This window comes from Paramormyrops kingsleyae, chromosome 16 (assembly GCF_048594095.1).
Source record: "Paramormyrops kingsleyae isolate MSU_618 chromosome 16, PKINGS_0.4, whole genome shotgun sequence".
In the NCBI taxonomy this organism is placed as follows: Eukaryota; Metazoa; Chordata; class Actinopteri; order Osteoglossiformes; family Mormyridae; genus Paramormyrops; species Paramormyrops kingsleyae.
The window spans coordinates 21,850,869-21,876,986 of NC_132812.1; the positions used below are offsets into that span (position 1 = coordinate 21,850,869).

A 26,118-nucleotide genomic window follows, 5' to 3' on the forward strand; every position below is an offset into this window, starting at 1 on the left:
GGCCTCGGAGAGAACCATTTTCTTCCATGAGATGCTTGCAGTATTACTACTTCAGACAGATTTATAATTTTTTCGATTGAAGCCTTTCTAGTGTAGACACAACCAGTGGTACTCAAACCTGAAAACTGGCAGGTGATGCTGAAATTCCCCTAGAGATGGATTCCACCCCACCACTGGGCATTTATGGAGCTTTAAGCTGTGATGAAGATTCACAGGCACCGAGTTCTCTGCTATCTCACTTCAGTGGCGCTTAAAAGACCTAAGCAGAGCGTGTCTACTTTACGGCTCAGTAACCAGATTGATGAATCCAGCATCTCCAACTTCACTATGTGTTTTGGGGTGGGGGGGGGGGGGGATTAGGGTAGGGTAGAGCTCTCTTTCGAGTGTAGGCCGGTAACACTCGGGTAATAATCTGGTAACAATCTGGTAAAACTCCATCAGGATAAGACACAGGATGAGCCAATCTAGGGTCCGTTTTCAGGAGCGGCGGTAGGAAGGGGGTGAAGCCAATGTGCGTTTATAAAACGTTAACGCTTTGGAGGGCTGCTCTATTTACAGGTGAATGGGATTAATGTGAGACAGCTGTGAAGAGCCACAACCATCTGGATGATGCACGATTAGCGCAACAGGTGGCGCCTCGAGGTCAGAGCTTTAAGCTCATAAGGAGGCTACAGCATTCAGGTCTAAAACATGTTTTTGGATAATACATACTGCACCCTCCTGACATGTCCAGAGAGAGAGATCTGGCTATGCTTTGCGCCCAACATGTGCTAATGATGACCCGATGGGAGATGCACAGAATGAGAAGATGCAGGCGACGGTACCTGTCTCTCCCCAGAGTGTGTCATGCCCATCAATCTGCACGCTGTGCTCATTACTCAGTGCCAGCAGACTCCGCACCACCTGTCAAAAGGAAGGCGACGTGATTAATGGCACAAACTCACATCCTTGGGTAGGAACTAAATATTCAAATGATTGTGCTTTGTGCTGAATAAACAGATTTTTAAAGTGTGACCAGGAAATTACTTAGGATGATCAATGCACATTTGCCTAAACCAATCACATGTCAAACACCTGATATGCACGTAAATCTCTGACTGACAAATGAGAGACACCCAGGAAGTAATAAGGGCATGGCTACCCCAATCCCACCAGCCCAGGGGGGTCATTCTTCTCAAGTCAATTAATGTCCTTAACATCCACTGAAGGTGCATAAAACAGACAACAGTGTGACAGCTTCTGCTCAGAGTATAACTACAAGACCCGTGCTTGGTCCTGAACCTGCAATGTCCTAGTTACAGCTATGGTTTTTGACCCTACCAAGAATGGCTATGAGTTCATGGCCCTTTCAGGAATTTTTTGTGTGTGCCCGTTCTCCGGTTGTGCCCTGGGAGCCCACTCACCTGTGTGTGGCCCATGCTGCAAGCGGCGGTAAGGGCCTGCTGGGTGGCCCTGCTTTTCAGGCCGGAGTCCCCCTGCCCACCGCCAGGGCTCCACTCCATGGCCAGCAGGAACTGCATGACATCCAGGTGGCCCCGTAGAGCTGTATGGACCAGGGCGCACTGACCACTCTTGTCCACATGGTCGACCTGCACACAGGTACTGAACATGAGCATCTGTAGCTGAATCAGGGTAGCCAGAGACCAGCATGGTTAACAAAAATCAACACCACCCGGAAGGGTTCAGGCACCAGAGGGTTCAGACACTGAAGAGAAACTTTAAGACATACGGACTCATGTAGCGTTAGCTAACAGCTAGCGACGTGTTAGCGGTTTTAACACATCCTGACCTTGACCCCACGCTTGCAGAGCAGTGTGACGAGGCCCAGGTGGCCAGCGGCTGCCGCGAAGCACAGGGCGCTCATCCCGTTCTCCGAGGTGCCCTCCACGGTGGCGCCGAACTCCAGCAGCAGGCTCACTAGCTCCTGGTGGCCCAAGTGGCACTGCACGCACAGCACCGGCGCATTGCCCAGCACCTCCGTGCGGTAGTTCACGTTGGCCCCACCCAGCATCAGGAGACGGCTTACCTGGGAGGCGGGGTTTGGGTTGGGAAATGACAAGATTTACATGGGTTGGAAAAATGAAACTGAAACACCTGGTTTTAGACCACAATCATTTATTGATATGGTGTAGGGCCTCCTTCTGTGGCCATTACATCATTAGCTTGTTTTGGGAATGAGAGATAAAAGTCCAGCACAGTGGCCAGAAGGATTTTGAGCTGTTCCTCTTGCAAAATAGTGGCCAGTTCACTGCATGATGCTGGTGGAGGAAAACATTTTCTGACTTACTCCTCTAAAACACCGCAAAGTGGCTCAATAATATTCAGATCTTGTGACTGTGGAGGCCATAGGAAACTTCATTTTCATGTTCATCAAACCATTCTGTCACCAGTCTTGCAGTGTGTATTGCTGCATTATCATCCTGATACATGGCACCATTTTCAAGGTACAATGTTTGAACCGCTGGGTAAACCTGGTCCTCCAGAATGGCTTGGTAGTCTTTGGCAGTGTCGTGCCCATCTAGAACAAGCAGTGGGCCTAGGGGATGCCATGATATTGCAGCCCAAACAATCACTGATCCACCCCGTGCTGCACTCTGGGTACACAACAGTCTGGGTGGTAAGTCTCTTTGGGGATTCTATACACTGTAACTCTCCCGCATGTGAGAAAGACAGTAAAGGTGGACTTATCAGAGAACAATATGTTTCGCATTGTCCACAACCCAAGATTGAAACCGATGTTTGGCATGAGTGACCAAAGGTTTGGCTATAGCAGCTCGACCATGAATTCTGGCCCTGTGGAGCTCCTGACCAACAGTTTTGGCGGAAACAGGAGAGGTGAGATGCACTTTTAATTATGCAGTGAGCTGGGCTGCTGTAGTTTTATGTTTTTTTTGGATACAATCCTGGTAAGTACCCAGACATCCCTTTCAGACTGCTTCCTCCTACATCCACATTTACTCCTGTTAGATGTGGTCCATCTTTCGTGGTGGTATGACGACATTACCCTGGATTCCGTGGCTCTTGATACATCACAAAGACTTTCTGTCCTGGTCACTGTTCTCTTTTGAACTCTGATATGCTTCCCATCATGTTGTATCGATTGCAATATTTTATGTTCGGCTGTGCTATTGCTCTGCTAATTCAGTCTTCACACTCTGTTGTTACTGATGGAACGTGCAATCGGTGAAGATTGGCCATCAGGCCACCCATATATAGGCGTGAAACCTCAAACACCAGTTTGGTCAGTGTGTCAGTTTCATTGTCCAACCCCTACATATCTTAAGTTGCTGATGAGGTGGATGGACAAATAGACACACCCACACTGATTCTTATTTTTGCCTTAGTCCAGCCTATGATTTAAACTAATTTATCCATTTTTCTTAACTGCGTATCCAGTACAGATCTTGAAGCCAATCCTGGGCAGCACAGGGCAAGAGGCAGGGGACACCCTGGATGGGATGCCCATCCAGCACAGGACACACATTATAGGCCATTCAGAGACACCAGGTCACCTACTAACTTTGAGGGTTTTTGGTTTTTAGGGAGGAACTGGCGTATCTGGAAGGAACCCGCAAATGGGGAGGACATGCAAACTCCGCACACAATTATAATGCAGGCAGGACCCCCAGCCTTGGGGGGTAATAACTCACATGCCAATATCGACCTGCTAGGAAAACAACCAGCGCCTGTGGTCTGGGAGGGGGTGAGTTGCTGCTGAGGGGGAATGAATTGTTACGATGGGTGTTTTCATCTGCAGATCCCACGCGGCGACTGTGAGAGATATGCTGGTTCCGGCACGCCACAAATCTCCCAGGTGCAGAGCAGTGCGAGCAGAGGCGTCAAGCCCACCTAGGGCTACGGCGAGATGCAGACCATTTACAGTGTTGGCTGTGAGTGATGAAGCCTCGCTGGAGGGAGGAGAAGCTACTCCCAGCATCAATCTCCATGTGCCGCTACCTGTGGCTTCTCATCCATCTCCAGCTGTATGGGAATTCTGCCGATCCATCACCCGCTTGGCTGAACAGGAGTCCAGCAGGGATGCAGCTAACTCAACGATAACGGATTAAGTGCACAGCTAACCGGTCTTCTAACTCAGTGTTTCCCAACATAGTCCCCGGGAACCCACTGTCCCTGCCAGACAGTCCACATTTTTGCAAAAACCTGGACTGTCTGCAAGTCCCTGACACACTGTTCTAACTGATCACAAACTCCATTAAAATATCCGTTGCTCAGTCTCCTCTGCCTATGGATCTTCATCACAGCTCAGGCGGTTGAGCTTCCTCACACAGCAGCACACTGAAGCTGACTAACTCCTAAGATAGAAAGTATTTCAGCACCACCTACAAGGTCACGAATGTATTTCCGCAAGAGGCTCTATTATGTTTGTCCTGAATGGCTTCAGGTGATGAATTATAAATTTGAATGACTCTCAGTTAATGCGACAGTTTCCTAACTAACCAAACAGAAATGTGACTGACCAAACAGTGTCTTAGTTAGAGAAACTGTGACTCATCTATCCAAACAGCTTCTTGGCTAACAAACAGCATGTTAGCTTGACTAAATAACCAATACAGGCAGCTCATAGGTGACTCGGCCTAAGGTGACTCAGGCATTTACTTGGTGATTCTTTGATTTCTCCACAAAAACGATGTTGCGTTTTAGCTGTTTGGGGAACTCAGACATAAGCTGGCTCCATCATGCAGAGACTGCAATTCCCAAATTGATTAAACGCTAGAGCGTGTCTCGTGCCGCCCCCTCGCAGGATGATCAAACCACGTCATTTCTGGGAGGAATTTGAATAAAAGACACCTGATCAAACAACAGTGAAAGGCAAAGGACTGAACTGGTTTTATTTACTTCCCTGTCAATGGAATAAATTAGTGGCTCAAAGCAAAACCTTTCAGAGCAAAAATGACCTTGAATCGTTTGGAACGAGTTTGGAGGAGAAGGTCATTGTTTGAGAACAAAAAGCAAAGTGTGAGGTTTTTAAAAAAATACCCCTGTTTGTATTTTCCCTGTGGTGCAAGAATTCACCATATGTAGTAGGGAGAAATATTTAAAGCATAATTTTCTGAAATGACTTGACAAGGTCATGCAGTGATGGAGAGGCAGCCTGTGCAGGGTGTCCCTTGGGTTTGCAGGATAGTCTCCTGGCTGAACACCACCCAGCCTTGGATAAATGGTTAAGAAAAATGGAGAATCTCCTTGACAAGGTCAATTTTCTTGCAGGTTAGAAGGCATCAACCTTTGCTGGCGGGTAACATGTACATATGATATAAAATCAGAGCTGTTGCTGACTGTAACATAAACCAGTTTGGCTGCTTCATTGCAAAATCATTTTCTTCATTTTTACTTTCTCCCGACCAAGGTCATGTTTGGTCCAGACCCGTCCACCATGGCACCTACCTTGACGTTGGGCGTGTAGAGGTTCCTCAGGGAGGCCAGGGCAGCGGACAGGCCGTCAGTGCTGTAGCTGATCCACAGGGCCTGAAGCACGCTGGAGGACACGCCCATCTTCTTGCTCAGACCCTGAAGAGACAGAAAGCGTGAAGGTGAGAGACACCAGCGGTGGAAAATGTTATGCTAGGCCCACCGAACCTTCTGGAATATCTTACCCAGTGACACACGAACTAACCTCCAATTCTGGAGGTGCCACCCCTTATTGTTATTCATTGTTATTTAATTATTTAAAAATATTCAGATGAAAATCATCAAATGAACAAAGGAGGAACAGATGTGTCCCCACCTCAGATATATACATTTTGGTAAGAAGGCAATAAAGAGCAGCATCCTCTGCTAGTGATGACCCCTGGGATCTACCCCCCCGGACCCCACTGCACCTCCTCTCATTACCTTAAAGATGTGGGCCTTCAGGATGTGATGGCCCAGCTCCATAGTCTGCTGGCGGTTCAGTTTCCCCTCCTGCCGTGACAGCATGAAGGCCATGAGGGCGTGGCCACTCCTGCGGGCAGACAAAGAGCCATTACAGGGGACGGAAAGCCTCATTAAGTCACTGTATCCCATAATACACTGCTGCCCAGTCACTGTCATAGCATCCATCCATCCATCCATCCATCCGATACCTACTTTTCCTGGTCAGGGCTGTGGGGCATGGCAGACATACACCACATAAATAAATCAAATGGCAGCAGTTACAGGTGCAACTGTGATGCCTAAGATGAAGTATTGGTGCAGCTGTCATGTCGCGCGATCAGGTGAGCGCTGTGCCTTTGTGACTCCCTGGGAAGCTCTCAGACTCAGCAAGGCAAAGGGTGACTCAGCTCCAGCCAGAGGAGCCACAGCTGGGCCACTCCTCGCTCTGAACCATCTCCTTCAAATGTGTCCACTTTCAAATTCGCACATTTAAATGCGGATCACGGATGTGCTTGCTCCCCTCGCTCCTAAGTTCACCGACGGTCGCGTTCATCAGGACCCTCCGTGTGATTAAATGGTGCTGAAGAGCACTGGTCCTCTTCCGAGCAAATGAGCTGGTGGGCTTGTGGGGGGGGGGGGGGGGGCATGTGCTCTCTCCTCGTCTGCCCTGCTGTTTGTTAATTGGGAACTTCATTAAAAGGCCACACACAACCACTTTCGCCTTTGATCTCCATGATCGATGCTGCCCTAACTAACAAGTTTCCAGGGCCGGGGGGTGGGGGGGCTGCACGCTTTCTTCTGTCCCAGTCCCTGATGTTGCCTTATTTCTCAGAGCCTTAATGGCAGCCTGGTGGAGAACACACCATGCCAGTTGCTGCAGTGGGCAGGGACAGGCGACACACCTTCCTGCAAATATCAGGCACATACTGTATAGTCACATTTAAGGTTGCCTCGGCAACAAGGTCACGGGAGTCCACGCCACTGCTAAACAGGAGCCCAGAGGACACAGGAATTAGAGTCGCCTTTTGCAGCTCTGTGCCCCTCTGTCAAATCCGTCAGAAGATGGTGCGAGCAGATTACGAGCTAATATCTCAGGCAGCTGCGTACATATTTAACAGCTAACAGTGCAACAGGGCCCGTGACTGTGACAGCTGCAGCTTGCCGTGTTCCGCCGAATAGCGATTGACGGCTTATTGACAGCACGCTCATGGTGACAGCGTGCCCCAGAGGCAGAAATTCCAAAAATTAAGGAATAAAGAAGTTTCTGGTCTCAGTGCAGACAAACTTTCCGGTTTTCATCTCTGCAGTGGGTGTTCGGGCACACTGGAGACCCAGTAAAACTGACAGCTGACAGCTGACAGCTATCAAGCTACGGTTAAATGTTTGCAGAAACAGCCTCGTCTGAGTACTCAGGGGGACGTGGGTGTCAGTTTGCTCCGTTTATGAAGATTCAGGGAGCGGACGGGTCCTTGAGGATTTCGGGACAGCGTGTCAGACCAGTGGCAGGAGAAACCTTTGCACGGGACACAGAGACTCCTCTATTCCACACAGGCTTCCCACGTGATTCTATCTGCAGTTACCAGGACCCAGCGTAGCCCTGGCTTTCAGAAATTACCAGGAAGTAAGATCATCGTGAGATAAATTATTTTACACAATTTGCTGTTTTGTTTATATTAAATAGGCTTAAAATGCTAGTGTGATGGTCCATTTGTGGCAGTGCAGAGACTGACTGATCAATGTGCCTGACAAAATAAATGCATCAGGGAATTTATCTATATTTTCTTGGAAATCACAGAGCACCGTTGTGAGTTTAATGTTTTTTAAGCTCAGAATAAACAGGCTATTTGGTTTCTGCTATTTTCTTGGATTCCGCATCATAACCTTTCCTTCTAAATAGATTAAAGTACATGACCGTTTATTGACCAGGGAACACTAATTACTCTCCCCACTTGCCCGCATTTCAAAACAAGCTTCCCGTGTGTTAATCCAATCTTGACTGCCCCCGATACGAGTCTGCATCTATGTGGAATGCTGCTCGGAGATTTATTGCCATGGCCTCACGATGAGTTGAGTACCCCGCCTGCGGCTGAACACAGAACAGTAATATCACCTCTCTAAGTGTGAGGACAAGGGATGCGTCCAATCACAGCTACAGTACACTGCACCACGAGTCCAGATGTCCTGTCACCTCTAAGCAAGATGTCCCAGCGTTCCAACGTTGAGGAACACGCTCATTCAGTATCTAGTGACAGCCTAATCAATCGTTGATGTGGGATCTGGAACTGACTCCTGTTGAGTCTTGAAGGTTCTGGTTGGTAGAGTGGGTGCGGTTCTCACCTGGGGTCGCACAGGAAGTCCGTGCTCTCGCCATCGGCCCTCCACACGAGCCATTCACGGAAGGAAGGATGGCAGAACATGCGAGTTTTGTCCCTCCTGCGCACCAGGAAGCAGGATAGGGCCTCCACCCTCTGCCGAAAGTCTTCCCACTCCAGCTCGCCAGCTACAGCTCCGGCGTTGACAGCTCGGAAGAGCTGCTCATCGGTAAGTGGGTGCAGCGAGGCCAGTGCCACGTTGAGGACGGGCCGGGCGCGCTCGAAGGCGGCACCGCTGGTGAAGCGCATGTTGCACTGCAGCAGGTAGAGCTCAGCCAGCGAGACAGGCACGACCTTGTAGCTGGCGCTCTTGATGACTAGGTGGCCATGTTCAAACATGTCCAGGGTCAGCTTCAGGTACAGATAGGAGCCTTGGCTGAGTGAGGCCAGGTGGCTGCTCAACTTGCCCACCATGGCTGGGTCGGCCTTGCCGTTCAGTGAGATGTTATTCAGGATCTCCTTGCTGCTGCCGATGCGGTGCTGGATGTAGGCATACAGGTCATCCTGAACATCCTGGTTGTCTGGAAAATGGTCCAGGGTGATCTTGGTGAAGGGCATCAGGCTAGTGATGTCCTGTCAAGAACAGATGACATGCAGATGAAAAACCTACCCCTAAGCATCGATTGCGCGTGCTGGCAGGCTACCAAGAAGAAGCCCTCGTGTGATGAACACGACCACATTACACCAAAGTCAATTAAATCAATGTTTCTCAACCCATTCCTCGGGGACCCCCAGACAGCATCAGCTATTCAGCATTCTTGGTTGCTCGATAAGTATAAGCTGGGAGCTTGGAGGGAGCAAAGATGTGGGCTGAGAAAGACAGAGTTAAATAAATCCTAATTTCTACCTTTTTTATTGCATTGGCTATTATAACTAATAAACAGTAACAAAAGGAATGCCTTGTCATGTAGCCTGAGGGATTTCCTACTACTTCATCCTGCCCCTCCCAGGTTGACCACAGATTCGTCACCAAGTGACAAGCCAGAGGGTGGAGACACAGAGGCCAAGCAGGGCTGTCTTGGGGCCAACGCCGCCAATCACACAGCGCACTAAGGAGCACACTCAGAGGCCGTGTCTTTGGGGGCAACGCCGGCAATCACACACCGCACTAAGGAGCACACTCAGAGGCCGTGTCTTTGGGGGCAACGCCGCCAATCACACAGCGCACTAAGGAGCACACTCAGAGGCCGTGTCTTTGGGGCCAACGCCGCCAATCACACACCGCACTAAGGAGCACAATCAGAGGCCGTGTCTTTGGGGGCAACGCCGCCAATCACACACCGCACTAAGGAGCACAATCAGAGGCCGTGTCTTTGGGGGCAACGCCACCAATCACACACCGCACTAAGGAGCACACTCAGAGGCCGTGTCTTTGGGGGCAACGCCGGCAATCACACACCGCACTAAGGAGCACAATCAGAGGCCGTGTCTTTGGGGGCAACGCCGCCAATCACACACCGCACTAAGGAGCACACTCAGAGGCCGTGTCTTTGGGGGCAACGCCGCCAATCACACACCGCACTAAGGAGCACACTCAGAGGCCGTGTCTTTGGGGGCAACGCCGCCAATCACACACCGCACTAAGGAGCACAATCAGAGGCCGTGTCTTTGGGGGCAACGCCGCCAATCACACACCGCACTAAGGAGCACACTCAGAGGCCGTGTCTTTGGGGGCAACGCCGGCAATCACACACCGCACTAAGGAGCACACTCAGAGGCCGTGTCTTTGGGGGCAACGCCGGCAATCACACACCGCACTAAGGAGCACACTCAGAGGCCGTGTCTTTGGGGGCAACGCCGGCAATCACACACCGCACTAAGGAGCACACTCAGAGGCCGTGTCTTTGGGGGCAACGCCGCCAATCACACACCGCACTAAGGAGCACACTCAGAGGCCGTGTCTTTGGGGGCAACGCCGGCAATCACACACCGCACTAAGGAGCACACTCAGAGGCCGTGTCTTTGGGGGCAACGCCGCCAATCACACACCGCACTAAGGAGCACACTCAGAGGCCGTGTCTTTGGGGGCAACGCCGGCAATCACACACCGCACTAAGGAGCACACTCAGAGGCCGTGTCTTTGGGGGCAACGCCGCCAATCACACACCGCACTAAGGAGCACACTCAGAGGCCGTGTCTTTGGGGGCAACGCCGGCAATCACACACCGCACTAAGGAGCACACTCAGAGGCCGTGTCTTTATTCCCAGGGGCCACTGATGAATCTACACCCCACCAAAAACCCAACAGAGACTTGACTGCCGAGAGATGAACCTCCCCCGTATGTCTTATCACGATACAGAGCAGCAGGGGCACGAAAACACTGAATAATACAGGAGACGAGGTGTTGGCAACACGTCTGTGCGAAACGCCGGACTAGGGCGAGAGGATTAGTCAGGCGATGCAGGCATCGCTATGAGAGACATGCTGCTTCCCCAGGCTGGATGGACCCAGGAGGCTTCCTGCTCTCATGTGGTCTCGAGGGGTGGAGGAGGTCAAAGCGCCCCCCAGTGGCAAAGTTTCCTGAGGACAACTTGAACACCCACCTATCAGCCTCAGCTGATCCTTGTACTCCTGTCACCACCGAGCTGAGGTACATAGGCGGAAAGTGGCTCCATTTCCAGGACGCTCTCCAAGTCAACATGACGTAACCGCTTTGCTCCAGAGCCGGCCCAGATCTACACTTGCTTTTTTGGCACTGTGCACATTTACAAGTGCTGGATTTAGGTAAGCCACTAGGACTATCTGGTCAAGTCTGGTCGATTTGGAGGACTGAGAGGTGCCAAACCTCTTTGGTAAAATTTGTTATTGGCCATGGAGGAGAACAGAAGTGAGCTATTGGGATTTGTGAGGGGGAGGGGGCAGACACCCTGAAGGCCTGACCACCAGAAAGCTGGGAAGCCCTCCACACTGTCCAAGGAAAGACAAGAGAGCAGATCTGAAGCCCTGTTCTGTTTCCATACTTCCATGAAGTCCAGGCTATCATACAGAAACTGCAGTCTGGTAGGATCTGGAAGAACAGCACCTAACACACCCAAACCGGTACAGCATGGATTCCAGAGACTGAGCTTACCAGCAGATTGACCCGGACTGTGACTATGAGCTTCAGCCAGACGGGGAACCTCGGTATGATTCTGATGAGAAATGAGGAGATGGTGTCCCCATAGTCCGGTTTGTGGAACTCCGCCTCGTTCAGCCCGTCGATCAGGATCACGTGATCCTCCTCCGGGGTCTTCCTTTCTGGGATTGCAGAGATGCGGGGACTTTTCAAGCTTTATTCCAGTAAAATATAAATGTTTGGACAGCAGTGGTGACCCTGTAACTCTGAGAAGATTATTCTCCATTCTGGCATGAGCAGACTGTCCCCATCAGTAAAGAGTAGAGGATGTAGCTGTTTACATTTGTTATCATTGAGTTTCCCTGGTCAACCTGTTCACGTTTTTCTTATTTCACGCTTCTTATTTTCTCACATTTTATTATTGCCAAGCCTGGTATGGAAGTTAGCCATTACCAGCCAACTCTAAAGGCTATGCTCACGGTTTACACCTGGCTGCAAACGGCTCTGTCAGAAATACATATATTCAAAGGATAAAGAAATATGCTGTCGGTATAGCAAGAATGAACATGCAATAAAAACCATGACAAAAATGTGGTAATTAAGCAGTAATTGGCATTTCAAGGTCCACAGTAAACATCTACAGTTCACCATGCCTGTGTCTCCATGCTGCACCCAATCACGGGTTCGACCATTTGCAGGAACACTCTTTTCCTCCAGGCTCCTCAGCCAGAAAATAAACTTCCGTGAACCCGCGGTAGCCAGCAAGCCTTGTTGCTTATTGCTCTCCGCCCTACTGGCCAATGGAGAACCTTCCTGCTGGTTCCATATCCAATCAGCGCTCGAAACTGAGCCTTGCCTTCAACCACTGATTATCTCAACACAGGGGGCTTTACCATCAGCTTCCATTGTCAAGGCTCCCACAATATCATACATATAAGCAGAGCACAGGACTAATGAAACTTTCAGAAAGAACTTTGCGTAGAACTCTACTGGGCTGCAGTGATTCTAAAAGATCAGCTTCAGTCAGATCTGTAATCACAGCACTATTCAAAATACAGATCCTTCTTGTTTCTTTATATCTATTTAGACATGTAACCTACATTTATAAAGAGTGTTTACATGTGATCATGGCTTGTTTCCAGAAGAATATATGGTTTGTGAACATGTAAGAGTAAGAGGCGTGGCTAAAGACGGACAGATGGTGCAGCCAATGAGAGCGAGACGGAGGCTCACCCTCGCGGAGGCTGACCAGGGGCTCCAGCACACCCCGGCGGAAGGCTGCTGAGGGGTCCTGCACGCAGGAGCGGAGGCTCAGCATGCTCTGCAGGTGGGGCTCCTTCAGCAGCAGCTCCCTGTACGCGCTGAGCTGGGGCGCCCGGCACAGCAGGGCGGCGACACTGTGCACGAATTCCGGCACCAAGCAGGTGTAGGTGTTGTCCGCCTGGCAGTAGTGGTACGCCACCACCTGGTGGGAATGGTCATTTTTTGTAGAATATGAACCCAGATCCACAGCAAAGCTTCAATCAACCCAAATGAGAAAAAAAAACCTCAGAGAGCGAAAACAGAATTTATTTTTAGAATCTGGACTCTTTTGGTACAGATGGCAAGCGCTTTGCTCGTAGACGTTGCTTCTTTGGACAAATGTGCCAAAGTGGGCGTGCTGTTAAACCTACAGGCTGCTTGGTCTGTTTGAGGACCACACTCCTGGGATTTTAACCCTTCAGCCCCCGGGACCCCCTCTTTACCGCACAGATCCGAGGCCCGAAACAGAGGGGGCATTCTACCTCATGGGAAGGTCCACGGACTGGAGGAAAAAACTCAAGTAACTCAAAGGCAGGTGACTCACCATAGGCAGGATCTGGAACCTTCTACACACTGATGTATAACTAGTATATAACCAGAGGAGGGAAGATTGCAAGGGTGAGACTAGAGCGAGGAGACAGAAAGACAGGAATGGAGCGAAATAAAGGGATGGGGGGATGGGAATGGAGGGAGAGTCAGATCCAGATCTGGGGACAACGACACTAGAAAAGTACAAGGGGGAACTTCATTACTTCCAATGGGAGAAATGGCACTTTAAAATTGATTAGTTTACCCCAATGTACAGTTGTTACTTCATCGGGTCCCATTGGGTGACACCCTGCAGTGACTGACAGCACACAGTAGTCTTGTCTGCTTTGGCCTTCAAAACCTCTTTGGTCCCATCAGCAGTAATTAGTCCCAAACCACAAGTACAGGTCAGTGTACAAAGAGGACGAGCCGGCCACGGCCCCCTGAAATAGCGCTCCACAAGTGACAGCTCAGAGACGTCCTACCCAGGGTTTCCTGGCAGAGGACGGCAATGTTCTTGGACACAACCTCTAAAGAAATAACCGCTGGGCAAAGGCAGAAAAAGAACAGAGCAGAAATGTGACCCCTGCCAAAGCTACAGACTGCAGGAAACTGACATGGGCCAATCTTACCCCTTGGTCACAATTCAGCGACCGCCAAAAAGCTGGCAGGGGATTGTGGGATACCTGAAGATCAAGTCTCATGTTCTGGAGAAATTTAAAGTATATCTGAAAAGTGCTTATGCTGAAACATTCAGTTAAGGAGCATGCAATGTTTCGGATCCTCAGGTGTGGAAAAGCATAGTGACGAAACCCGCAGCCAAGAGAAGAGTGTCAGTCATCTAAACCAGTGTTTCCCAATCCAGTCCTCAGGCACCAACAGCCGGTCCACGTTTTTGCTCCCTACTGGGAGCTGGGAGGAAGCAAAAAACGTGGACTGTCTGTGGATGCTCGAGGACCGGACTGGGAAAGACTGGTCTAAACCATCAGCTAACAAGAGGCTAGCCAGCAGCAGCAGTACACAGGGTCAGGCAGGACAGAGTGCAGGACGGGTGTCCAGTTTAAAGAAACAAACCATGGGCAGTGGTGGTTTAATGGTTATGGAAGTGCAAATGTAATTGAAAGATTGCTGGTTTGAATCCCCGACCAGCAAGGCACTAGTGAGGTACCCTGAGCAAGGTACCGCCCCCAAGCACTGCTCCCCGGGCGCTGAATTAGCTGCCCCCTGCTATGCCATGATGTCACATTTGGGTTAAATGCAGAGGACACATTTCGTTGTTGTGCACTGTGTGCTGTGGTGTGTCAACAATGACCACTAATCATCAAATTCTAATTGAAAAAACTTGTGTGGCCCGGAGGACTTAAAACCACAGTCTTGGCCAAGAGCTAAAGAATGGTTCCCTGAATCATTAGGTAAAAGGGCGGCAGATTTGGTGATTAACAGCTAGTTCCAAGAGGATTCTGGGACATATTGCTAAAAAGAATGATCTGTTGTAAAAAGAATAGTGAAACATAAATGTTATATAAAAACTATCTAGTATTTACTTGCATCTGTAACCCCCTTCCTAGTGTAATGGAGGGTCAGAGGTGACGCTACACTTTCGGGATTCTTTCATGGCTTTGACTGAGAGCATTTTAAACTCTTGCCTCGTCTGCGCTTACATAACAAACCCAGTGATTCACTTGACAGTGGGGAATAGAAAACAATGAAATAATTAACCATCTGTCTTTTAGCAACTTAAGTAGGTGTGAGACGAAAACTCAGTGAGATCGAACAATCAGGACAGCAGAGATGAGATTCAAATGGACAGGAATGCCCTGTCTGTATATCCGCGGGGAACAGCTTCCACACGTTCAGCGAACATAAACGTACGAGGAATATTAAGTATTATTCGAAGCACTACTTTACCAAAAATGCAGAACTACTATTTATCGATAGTGTGTGGGTTTGACCCTGTTATTTTCATTAATGTTTAAACTATATACTAGTGCTGTTTAGTATGAAGAATTAGTAGACTGTAAAGACCTGGGCAGTAGACAGAAAGTTCCAGAGGAATGTCTAAGCAGTCTACGTAGTCACAAGGTGATGACATCAATTACAAGTCACCTAATAATATTTGGTACAATTGGTGCACCATTATCTGGTTAATTCTTAATGAATATTAAAATGCCACCCTCACACTACCTTCCTAAAGTGGGGGTGGGCTACAACATGCAAAAGGCCAAAACCCTGACCAGGGTCAGTGATTTGAAGATAGATGGATGGATGGATGGATGGTGGATCATAAAATAGGTATGCAAGTTCATGACCGTGTGCTGTATGTTATGTTGGCAATAGAAATATTACATTTCATTACCCCACTCGCTATTTCCTCTTAAAGGTGCCCTGGGTTAAGCAGCCATTACAGTCCTGGTAGAACATGCTGAAATGGATTTGGGACCCTGAATTTTTTTTATAGACTGCTTCTCATATTGTTTTTGTTGTACACGCACACACATGCACACTCACACGCACGCACGCACGCACACACACACACACACACACACACACACACACACACACATATCCTTATGGGGACCGCTCATTCATTTCAATGGGAAAAATGCTAACGCTAACTATGACAACCTTAACCGCCACCCTGCCCTAACCATAACCATAAGTAACCAAACAAAATACAAGAGTTTTTAGTTTTTTCATAGCAGTCACTGATTTTTATAAAATAGAGTTTTCCCTTATGGGGACCAGGAAACCGCGCGTGCGCACGCACACACACGCACGCGCACGCACGCACACGCACACACGCACGCACTGGGTTATATCACATTGTAGCGGCATTTGGTCCCGACAATGTAATAAATACATAACACACACACACACACACACAAACTATAAGACCAAAAAGTATGTAGACACCCATATTAATTAGAGGAATCGCCTAATTAAACCACACCCATTGCTGACACAGGCATATTATTAAACACACTGTCACACAATGTCATGTAACAAACATTACCAGCAGAACGGGAAGAATTGTTGTACAGAAGTGGTTTGTGAGTTTCCACTTGGCACCATCAGAGGACATTTAGCCACAAGTTGCCCTGCAGAAGCTGCCCTGGTCAAGTGATTGTGAAGATCAAACCATCAAGAAGATAGTTCAGGTGCAGAGTGGTCAGTCGCACAAACTCACAGAATGGCGACTGACCACTCAACATCAATACCCAACACAAATGGCTGCAAATCCAACTCAACAATGTTCCAACATCTAATGGAAAGCCTCCCCAGAAAAGAGGCAACTACAGCAGCGATGGGCTGACCAGCTTCATACTAATACCCTTGGTTTCAGAACGAGACACTTTTGGCTATATAGTGAGTCGTTGATCTGCTGCACCCCTCCATTGTCTCATATCCGGAGCAAAGTAGCCATGCGGTTAAGTCGTGGTTAAAAATCACTGTCTGCACTTTGCTTAAGTCATTTACTAAAAAGCTCAAACGCACCAAAAATAGAATTTCATTACAATCAAAAGCGGCCTGTAATCTGGGTATCACATGCTGAAGGAGGATTACAGCCTTAAATACTAGCCCCCAGACACGGGATTTTTGAATGCAGTGGGGGGGGGTTCAGTATTATGGACTCCAGTTTTGCACTGTTTACTCGAGGTCACCCAAACCTTCCAGCTGGGTGGTCTCCTTGGCAACTGGGTCGCATATCAATTGTGCAGATTGTCCGATAAATCTGCCTAACTTTGCAGAATCACACCGAGCCAGCCAAGCTCTCGGGCCCTTCCATTCGGGACCTGCTGAGTAACGGCAGCTGCCTGATATTCCTTTGAACAAATGTCAGGACATTCATTAGAAGCAGAAACTATGCTGGAAGGTCTCACACTTTCTGTTTTGGCCGTGGAAATAATTAGGGGAGCCCTGAAGTCATTTGAATTTCACGAGCGTGTCGTTAAAGGACTGTAGGCGCTAAGCATTACCTAACAAAAAAGGCCGCAGGCAGCCTGCACAGCCTGCTTACCGGTGCCTCAGTGACGCGGCACCATGGCGCAGTAAGTGGGAGGCGTGTCCATTCAGCAGGCACGGCGCCCTTGCAGGCTGGTGGAAATGCGATTTTGGAGATTGGGGGGGTTGGTGTTAGTAGAGGCAAAACCCAGTGGATCACATCATTGGCTGGGAGAGCCTCAAAATATCTCTGACTCATGGAAAAAGATGAATCTCCGGCAACCAATAAATCCAACCCCACTAGCGAGCGACTGGTCACAGCACGGACAGAGAATGCTTCATTACGTATCTGGGGGGGGGGGGGCTCCCGGAGACGGTAGGTCTCACCAATGCCACGTGGCTGTCAATAAACATCCGTTCTTCCGGAAAACACTTTAATGTCTCTTTATAAGCTGAGAAAACACGACCCTGCAGCTCGAGAAGACCGGCTACTACAATAAACATCAGTCATAGGCTGACCATAACACAACAGACAGATAACTCATGACACATTTTCTTCCATTGTGAAATATTGGTTCCGTACTAGGTTTGTGTTTCGCTGAATCGCAGTCAGACTGAAAATATGAGCTTCTCTCTGCACTGAGTTGCTCACATGGCCAATTGCAACCGAGGGAATGCAACAGGCGACGGCTTCAGCCAATCAGCGGCATGAAGATGCTGCCCATCTGAGAGTAGGAGTGGCCTACCTTAGAGGCCAGCCGTTTGATGGTCTCCTCCCTGGATCTCTGGAGCTCGGGTGTCCCGGGACAGCTGCCATCCCGCAGGGTACCAGGAGTGCTTGAGGGACAGGTGGCCTGGCTGAGCGGTAATTCTGAACTGCTGTCGCCACCTGTAGGGTAAGAACAGGTATGGAGACCAATGAGTTAACACTATCTTTGTTGACCAGGCACCCTGACAGAGCAACCAAGACCTGGCAAGCTAATTCACTTTTCTCTGTATTTCCAAGATGCACTCGTGAAGAACTTGGTCGACACACAAGTCACGTCCTGCCCTTACCTCTAGGGGGAGCTCCAGGGCTGCTGGAGGCAATTTGACGCATGCGCCCTCCATGGCAGCTGAGGGCCACCAGACGGGAGACTATGGCAGTCTTGCCGGCCCCAGCCCCGGCCACCAGCACGGCTCCGCGGCCCTCTCCTGTGGCCTGGCTCCCAAGGGCCTGTTCTAGCTGCTGGAAGACCCAGTTGCGTCCCACAAACACAGAGTCCGAGGTGATGCTGGGCACCTCGAAGAGCAGCGGCTTCAGCATGATGTCCGCTGGCTTGTAGGGCAGGAACCGAGCTAGGGAATGCAGAACCGGTATCACTGGCAAGGCAGCCCGCTGTCACCTATCCCAAAGTCCTCCACACGAAGTGGAACAGGACAGGACCGAGAGGGCCGGCCTACCCTTGGAGTCCTGCAGGGTCTTTCCTCCCGAGCCAGAGCACGGTAGGCGCATGGAGGCCCGCAGAGGTGCGTTACGCTGCTCATCGAGGTAGCTCAGGTCTTCCAGCTTGGTGGAACTGGTGGCTGTGGCCAGGGAGAGACACGGGGGGGGGTCTCTTTAAAGATTCCAGGTGGTCTAAAAGTATACCCAACTCACAGAGTTCACGTACTGCCCCTCTCCAGCATGACGGACAGCCATCTTGGACTACCTACCCAGCGCAATTTAGTGCAGTGTGAGTAGGGTGTCACGTGCAAAAACCAGAGAGCGATGCTTCCTGAAAGAAGCTGGTAGAGCCGTTCCGAGTCCTCAGACGAGCCGGCAGAGCAGCAAGGTACAGTTCACCACTGCTAACGTTGCCCCGCTACCAGTCTGATCAACCAGTGCCAAGCGATTCACTCTGACAGCATGAAAGCTGCTGAAAGGTGCAAGTCAGAGCACTCTCATACACACTCACACACACTTTCACACACTCACACTTGCTCACTCACACACAGACACAAATGCTCGTGCACACACACGTGCACACTCATGCGCACTCGCACACACGTGCACACTCATGCGCACTCGCACACACGTGCACACTCATGCGCACTCGCACACACGTGCACACACGTACTGGCACACACACACATACTCTCTCTCTCTCTCACACACACACACACACACACACATGTGCGCTTACATGCTCACTAAGAGCGGATTAGGGGAAGAGGGGTGGTTTAAAGGGGGCAGCGAGGGGGGCAAAACACTGGCCCATATGCACAGGCACACTCGCACATGGAAGCCTGGTGAAGAGAGAAGAGTACAAATGAACACAGCTACACACTCAAACACACGAACGGTTACGACCTCAAAGGAACCATAAATAAGGGAACTGGGCAACCAACTGGGATGGGGACCTGTTCTTTATCTACACAGCAAGGCACAGGGGCAGACAGATACATGGAGAGACAGAGGAGACACACACAGACAGAGACGTCCTCCAAAACCTGCCTCACATCACTAAATTTGCTGTTAAGATTCCTCCCCAGCTTCACTTTGCCAAAATCCAGCAGAAATGGGAGGGGCCACTCACATCCTCAGGCGTCCTGAAGTTGGGCGTTTGCCTCAGTTTGCGAGCTCCGTCCGTGCAGATCGAAGCTGTCCTCATCCACAGAACTTGAAAGGCGTTTTAAAAAATGTAGCCCATCCTCCAGAAAGGGAGCCAGCGGTGCGTTCTTATGGTCCATTCAAAGCGCGATGCTGTGGCGAGCACCCACGCTCCCGGCAGCCCGGGGAACGATGCAACCTGTGAGCACACGGCGCTTCCCAGGAGCGAGTCGCGAAACAGCAAGCGAGCTGTAGCCAGACGCCGCTGACGCCCCACGAAAGACCCAGAGAGCGGAGGTCGCCGCGGAAACTAAGGGAAGCTTCCGTGTTGCCACCTCCATCCGCAAAAGCCGCCAACTATCTGCTTGCTGTTGGCCGCCGGCGTCACTGCTGCACAGAGCTAATGCTCAACCAGTGAGGGGAACACGGTGCCTCGGGTGGGGGGGCACGGCAAGGGGGGGCACCACATGGTGGACGGAGCAGAGATGCACGGAAGCCGGGAGCCGGTGAGCACTCCGACGTGAGCTGTATGTGAGAGCAGAGTAGAAGGAGGAATCAATGAAAGGGGGGAGAGCAGGGTGAGAGAGGAAGGGATAGCGGGAGGGAGGGAGAAAGAGGGAGAATGAGAGAGGGAGGGAAGGGGTATAAGACAGAGGGGTGAGAGAGGGAGGGAATGAGACAGAGGGGTGAAAGAGAGAGGAATGATGAGACGAGGGGTGAGAGAGGGAAAGAAGGGGATGAAAAAGGGGTGAGATGGGGGGATGAGATGAGGGGTGAGAGAGGGAGGGAGAGAGGGGGATGAGGAGGAGGGGTGAGAGAGGGAGGGAAAGATAGAGGGGTAATAAGACAGGGGTGAGGTGGGGAGGTAGAGAATGAAGAGGCAAGGGTGAGAAAGGGGGAGGGAGAGAAAGGGGTGAGACAGGGAGAGAGAGAGAAGAATGAGACAGAGGGAAGAGAGTGGGATGAAAGAGGGGTGAGAAAGGTAAGGAGGGGAGGGGAGTGAGACAGAAGGAAGACAGGGGGCTGAAAGAGGGGTGAGAGGCAAGGAAGGGGGATGAGATAAAGGGGTGATAGAGGGTGGGAGAGGGAGGGGGAAGGAGAAAGAGGGAGGAAGGGAGAGATGTGTCTGCTGGTTTAAGAAAGGAAGGAGTTGGTTTCTCGTTCAGTCCTGGGGTGGTGATATTTCCATGAAAAAGGAAGTGGAGAAAAACACTGAGATTTCTTGTTTTTTTCCAAAATCTTTCTAAGCCCATTTTTTTGGATCATGCCCACCCTGCCCCCCTCCCTCTGCAGTCTTTGAAGCGTAACAGTGTGTGTGTGTGTGTGATATACACATAGGATATCAGACACAGAGAGATATGCACGGAGGATATCAAACAGAGAGATACACACAGAGGATATCAAACACAGAGAGATACACATAGAGGATATCAAACACAGAGAGATACACAAAGGGATATCAAACACAGAGAGATACACATAGAGGATATCAAACACAGAGAGATATACACAGAGGATATCAAACACAGAGAGATACACAAAGGGATATAAAATACAGAGATATACACAGGGGATATCAAACAGAGAGATACACATAGAGGATATCAAACACAGAGAGATACACAAAGGGATATCAAACACAGAGAGATACACATAGAGGATATCAAACGCAGAGAGATACACAAAGGTATATAAAATACAGAGAGATACACATAGAGGATATCAAACACAGAGAGATACACAAAGGGATATCAAACACAGAGAGATACACATAGAGGATATCAAACACAGATAGATACACATAGAAGTTATCAAAACACACATAATATAAAATGCACAGACTCTGCATATTAGACTCTGTGCATTTCAGAGATGCACAGAGAGCAAACAACAGCATGTACCACACATGGAGAAAGACACCTCGACGCATTGCAAACTCACATACACGCACACCCACACCCACACATACACACATGTGCACAAACACACACTGCACCCATGCACAGGATGGTGTATGGCTGCAGCGGGGGGGGGGGGGGTTGCACAGGTGGGCGGAGCCAGACCCTGCGCCGGTCCTGCTGGGAGGGAGCTTTAGCGTTTGTTGTTCTCCCGACATTTGATTTAGACCTATGTGAGCCTGGGCTGAAGATGTCCATAGAAAATTGAGCTAAAGAACAGTGTCCTTCCACCAGGCTGATGGCCCTGATACTGCAAAGGCGAGCCCAGATAAGAGACACACAGAAAGTGCGATTAAAACACAAGCAGCTGGCAGACAGCGTAACCACGGAGACCGAGACCCACGCTATCTGCTTATGACCTTGTGCGGATACATGCAGCTGCGTGGCAAAGGCGCAAGTAGAACGACCCAGTATAAGATCCCAGTACAAACACTGACGGTCACAGGGAGAGGTCTGCTTCAAACCCGAGAAAATATCAAATACAAATGACTGTAAGAACGACTTGAAAGGCTCAGGCCTTCCTGTAGCAACTGTGGGTGATGCAAACGCAGATAACAACCCAGATGAATGAGCAAAATAAAATAAAAACATGGGGTACCATGGCCGGGAGGGTGCCGACGAGTCAGAGGATCGGCGAAGCGAAATGAACAGAGAGATACACGATGATCCCGCAAGGCTTACAGTTTGTCAGTAGGGGGCGACAAGCCTGAAAACAATATAGGATCCACTCGTTATCCCCAAGGTTAGTGATGTGTGGTTAGCTGTGTTTTGCTTCTGGGTTGTTATTGATACAGTACGGTCAGCATTTGACATGCACTGGTCATAGATCAGTGCCCCAGAAGACATGCCTCCTGCCCCACACGCACACGCACACACACACACACCATACACAGGGGGTCACGCATGCACACACACAAAGCCATATGTGTTACACAAGCCCATTTCCCACACCGAGCAACAGTCATTAGTAAGATTTTAATGGTTTTGCCTCCTAATCTGATTTATGCTGAGGCTCTGACAGGTGCAGGGACCCCCTGTTACCAGTGGGGGGCAACAGCAGGCAGCAGAATTCTTGACTGTACGGACCGCAAACCCCATGCAGAGGCCAAGGAGAGCAATCTGGACAGAGTGGAAGACGACACCGAAAAATGGAAAGGCTACAGATTTATGGGTCTCCATACAGGCCACAACCGTAACTTTGATGAGTAGAGTAGAACATGGAGCCTTGTGTAATATATTTGCCGGATAAAGCCACCTGGTTCTGAGGTTCCTGCCTGAAATGGGGTGATTCGCCCCTCAGTCTTGGGGCCACATGACAGAGGGACACCAGCTAATCGCAGGTTCTCCAGTTTTGCCGGAAGAACCTGCACACCTCATGTTCACCTCCATAGGCATCCTGTCTTCAGCTGATCTAGGGTCCACTCAGCTCTGTGGCTAAATATTAACCCAGGGGGGTGGAGTTTTTTTGAGTGGTCATCCACCCCACTGCCTACTGCGACCGCATCAGAATGTTAACCTTAACCATAACCCTAATCCACTGCCCCCCCTCCCCGACAGAGAGAGGACCACCAGCTGGGTGCCAGGGAATGCCCGCCCGCCTGCCCCCCTGCGGACTCGACCCCTAGACCTGGCTGACCTCGGCCAGCTGTGGCGGGGCTGTGCCCCTGCCCTGGAGGGTGGGCACCAGCACCATTAATTTACCAGATCTCTACCCCTTTCTCATACAACCTTTAAAAAAAAATTAAGTGGGATTATCATTATGACAAAATAATATTTGTGTTGCCAGAGTATCTATCCATGGCACAAATAAAAAGTGAAGCTACAAACAATTAAAAAAACAGCAACAAAAAGCGTCCTCTTCTCTGTGACATTTCAAAATGCCAGCCTGTCGATCGTCCTCTCTCTCTCTCTCTCCCCCCCCCGCCCTGGCTGCTGTAAAACAGGCCTAACCCTCTGCATTTACAGGGCACATGTATGTCTCCCCATCACACCTCACACCTCCACGGTTTAGTTGCACATTCATCCCGCATTTGATGCGCTGAGCTGATCCCCGGCGCTGAGGGAAGCGGCCGCAGCCGCCAGGATGTGACGACACAAGAGTGCTGCATTACTCTGTTGCTAGGCTGCATGGGTGCGTTGGGGCAGCTTCACCAGGACAGAGAGCAGTCCTCGTATTTCAGAGAAGAGCACATGTGGGGGGAGTTTACAGAGATGGGGCGAGGTCTGGAACTCTAGGGGAGAGCCACACTCGGGTGCTGGGGAGGGGTAAGGGTGCGGCGGCGGACATACGGGGAGGGGCACTCACCTGCCACAGAGTTGGGCCGCTGCATCGCCAGCGACGAGGCGGTGGTGTGCAGGGGTCGAGGCGGTGGGAGTGGTCTCCCCATGAGCAGGGGGGCGGGGCCTGGGGCGGGGGCAGGGCCAGCTGGCTCCTCCTCCGCCACAGGCGAGCAGGCATCGGCTCGTACTGCCCGCATGGGTCCGTGTCGCCGGCTGTCCCTTAAGCCGCCCTCCTTCCTCCACTCCAGGCTAGAGCCTCCACGCTCCTCATTCTCCGAGGAGCTGGTCACGGTGGCTGCGGGGGCAGGGAGACGGGCGGCCATCACACTAGCGGCGTCACACTCACTCGGGTTATGCACGACTGTCTGAGGGGCATGTCACTGCTGCGGTCCCACAGGTCTCCGTAACCGTGCGCCGGCTTCGCTTAAATGGCACTGTAATCTAAAGCCACATGTAATTATCCAATTAATGCAGCTGGATAATTAACTGAAGCGGATTGAGCTGGGTAGCGCTCATGGACAAGCGGCAGCATCTCTGTGGGGGTGGCTGGAAAGGGTGCGATACCTCTGTCACTCAGAGGCCGCTGTCACTCAGAGGCCATTCGTAAAAGCAGGAATGCAGTCAGGTGTACATGTGACGACCCTTGTACGTTAAGCACAAAAGACCAAAGGATCTGACTGAGATGAGGGAGAAGGACGAACAGGCATTTTCCCCTGTGGTTTTGGACAGGGGTCTGTTCAGATGAGAGAAAATCCATTAACTTTCCAGAACTTTAAAAAAAAAAAAAACACTAAAATATCAAAATCTTGAGGGAGAAATTGAGCTCAGTGGCAACCAACCAAAAATAGGAGGCATTCATCCAATCAGAGAAGGCATCCATCCAATCAGAGGAGGCTTCCATCCAATCAGCGGAGGATTATATCCAATCAGCGGAGGAATCCACTAGTCAGTAAACCAAGCTTAACAGACAATACGAATTTCATTGCCGTGGGCAAAATTACATCTGACTGGACTGAATACAGAAAAAGTGACTCAGGACATCTACAGAAATAAACACATCAAGGATAAAACATCCCATTTTTGTTTAGCTGTTGTTTTCCCCCAACATTCTCAGAAAATCACGTTTTCTCCATTCACATCATAAAGCATCCTTTTTTATAACCCACATCAATCAGCAACAGGTTATTATAACCTACCCACAAATATAAAACACCCAGCATTCCAAGCAATATGTTGTTTTTAAATTGGCCACATTAGGACACCGTTTGATGTAAATAATTCCAGTCCATTCTTGATAGGCCCTCCCAGCACCCAGCCACAATGCTGTTACCTCAGTATCGGGGTCTTTTAAAGACCCAGAAAGTGTCATATCTCTGATTCTATGACAGACTAATGGATTCCTCCCCCCTCCCACTTGATCTTATCCAGTAAACTGAGACCCTCTCAACCTGGGTGGGTTATGTGTGGAAACAGTTAAAAACACCTTACATAACGGAACGGCGAACAGGGCTTCAAAGCTGACATTAATTATTCGGCTGTTATGATACCGAACCGGGTGTCAGAAACATGACTCAGACCTGAGCTGGTCCACCGCAGCTCAACTGCTGCTGCCGGGACCAGAGTGAGCCCCCGGGAGGGGCCCTGGCTGAAGCGTGAGGGGTAGAACACAAACCCGTGCCCTACTTAGAAACCCGCGAAGAAAGGTAAAGGAACACATGTTTGGCCCAGTTTTGTCAAGAATGAACCAAGTCCTCAGAAAAATTAACCGCATCAAATAATAAAAAATAAAAAAAGAGACAAGCATGTGATTTATCACATTAAAAATTACACTCTTTTTGGTCTCGCAACAGGAAGTTGAAGTCACTTCCTGTTTACTGTCATTGGAAAGGATGCTTCTACACACCAGTCAATAACCTAAGCATTCCTGCTAAGGTGCCCGGCTGCCAATATGATGGACACATATCCCAGCCAATGAAAATGGCTGTCATTAACTGCCATGCTAACTTTGTTGTTATATCTTTGCTTGGTACTAGAATAAACTGAATTCAACAGAAGAGATTCACTAGAGGAAATGGCTTAATCCTTGGTATACAATCTAGGATCTAGGAGTTAAAGGCTGAAGAGCATAAAAGCCGGGAACAGACTGAGAACATAGCGAATAATGTTCCAGCTTTAGTGGGAGACTTTTATTGTGAAAGCTAGTGGTCCTCCCATATACTGAAGTAGGGTGCTGA

At 49.9% G+C, this 26,118-nt stretch overlaps 1 protein-coding gene across 4 annotated transcripts in view; it reads right to left on the reverse strand.

The window, feature by feature from the left end:
• The window catches only part of LOC111858297 (protein TANC1-like), an 84,661-nt gene that overhangs the window by 12,644 nt on the left and 45,899 nt on the right, over positions 1-26,118 (reverse strand). For 3 of the 4 annotated variants that reach the window (XM_023839947.2, XM_023839944.2, XM_023839942.2), the window contains 12 exons: positions 23,910-24,179; positions 18,518-18,640; positions 18,131-18,412; positions 17,821-17,963; positions 12,536-12,767; positions 11,318-11,484; positions 8,212-8,819; positions 5,854-5,962; positions 5,407-5,529; positions 1,790-2,026; positions 1,404-1,589; positions 825-903 (listed from right to left, as the gene is read on the reverse strand). In XM_023839947.2, coding sequence (XP_023695715.2) covers positions 825-903; positions 1,404-1,589; positions 1,790-2,026; positions 5,407-5,529; positions 5,854-5,962; positions 8,212-8,819; positions 11,318-11,484; positions 12,536-12,767; positions 17,821-17,963; positions 18,131-18,412; positions 18,518-18,640; positions 23,910-24,179 — 2,559 coding nt within the window. Of the gene's footprint in view, positions 1-824; positions 904-1,403; positions 1,590-1,789; positions 2,027-5,406; positions 5,530-5,853; positions 5,963-8,211; positions 8,820-11,317; positions 11,485-12,535; positions 12,768-17,820; positions 17,964-18,130; positions 18,413-18,517; positions 18,641-19,632; positions 20,253-23,909; positions 24,180-26,118 lie in introns of those variants that run through there. The other variant, XM_023839945.2, reaches the window with a different exon arrangement.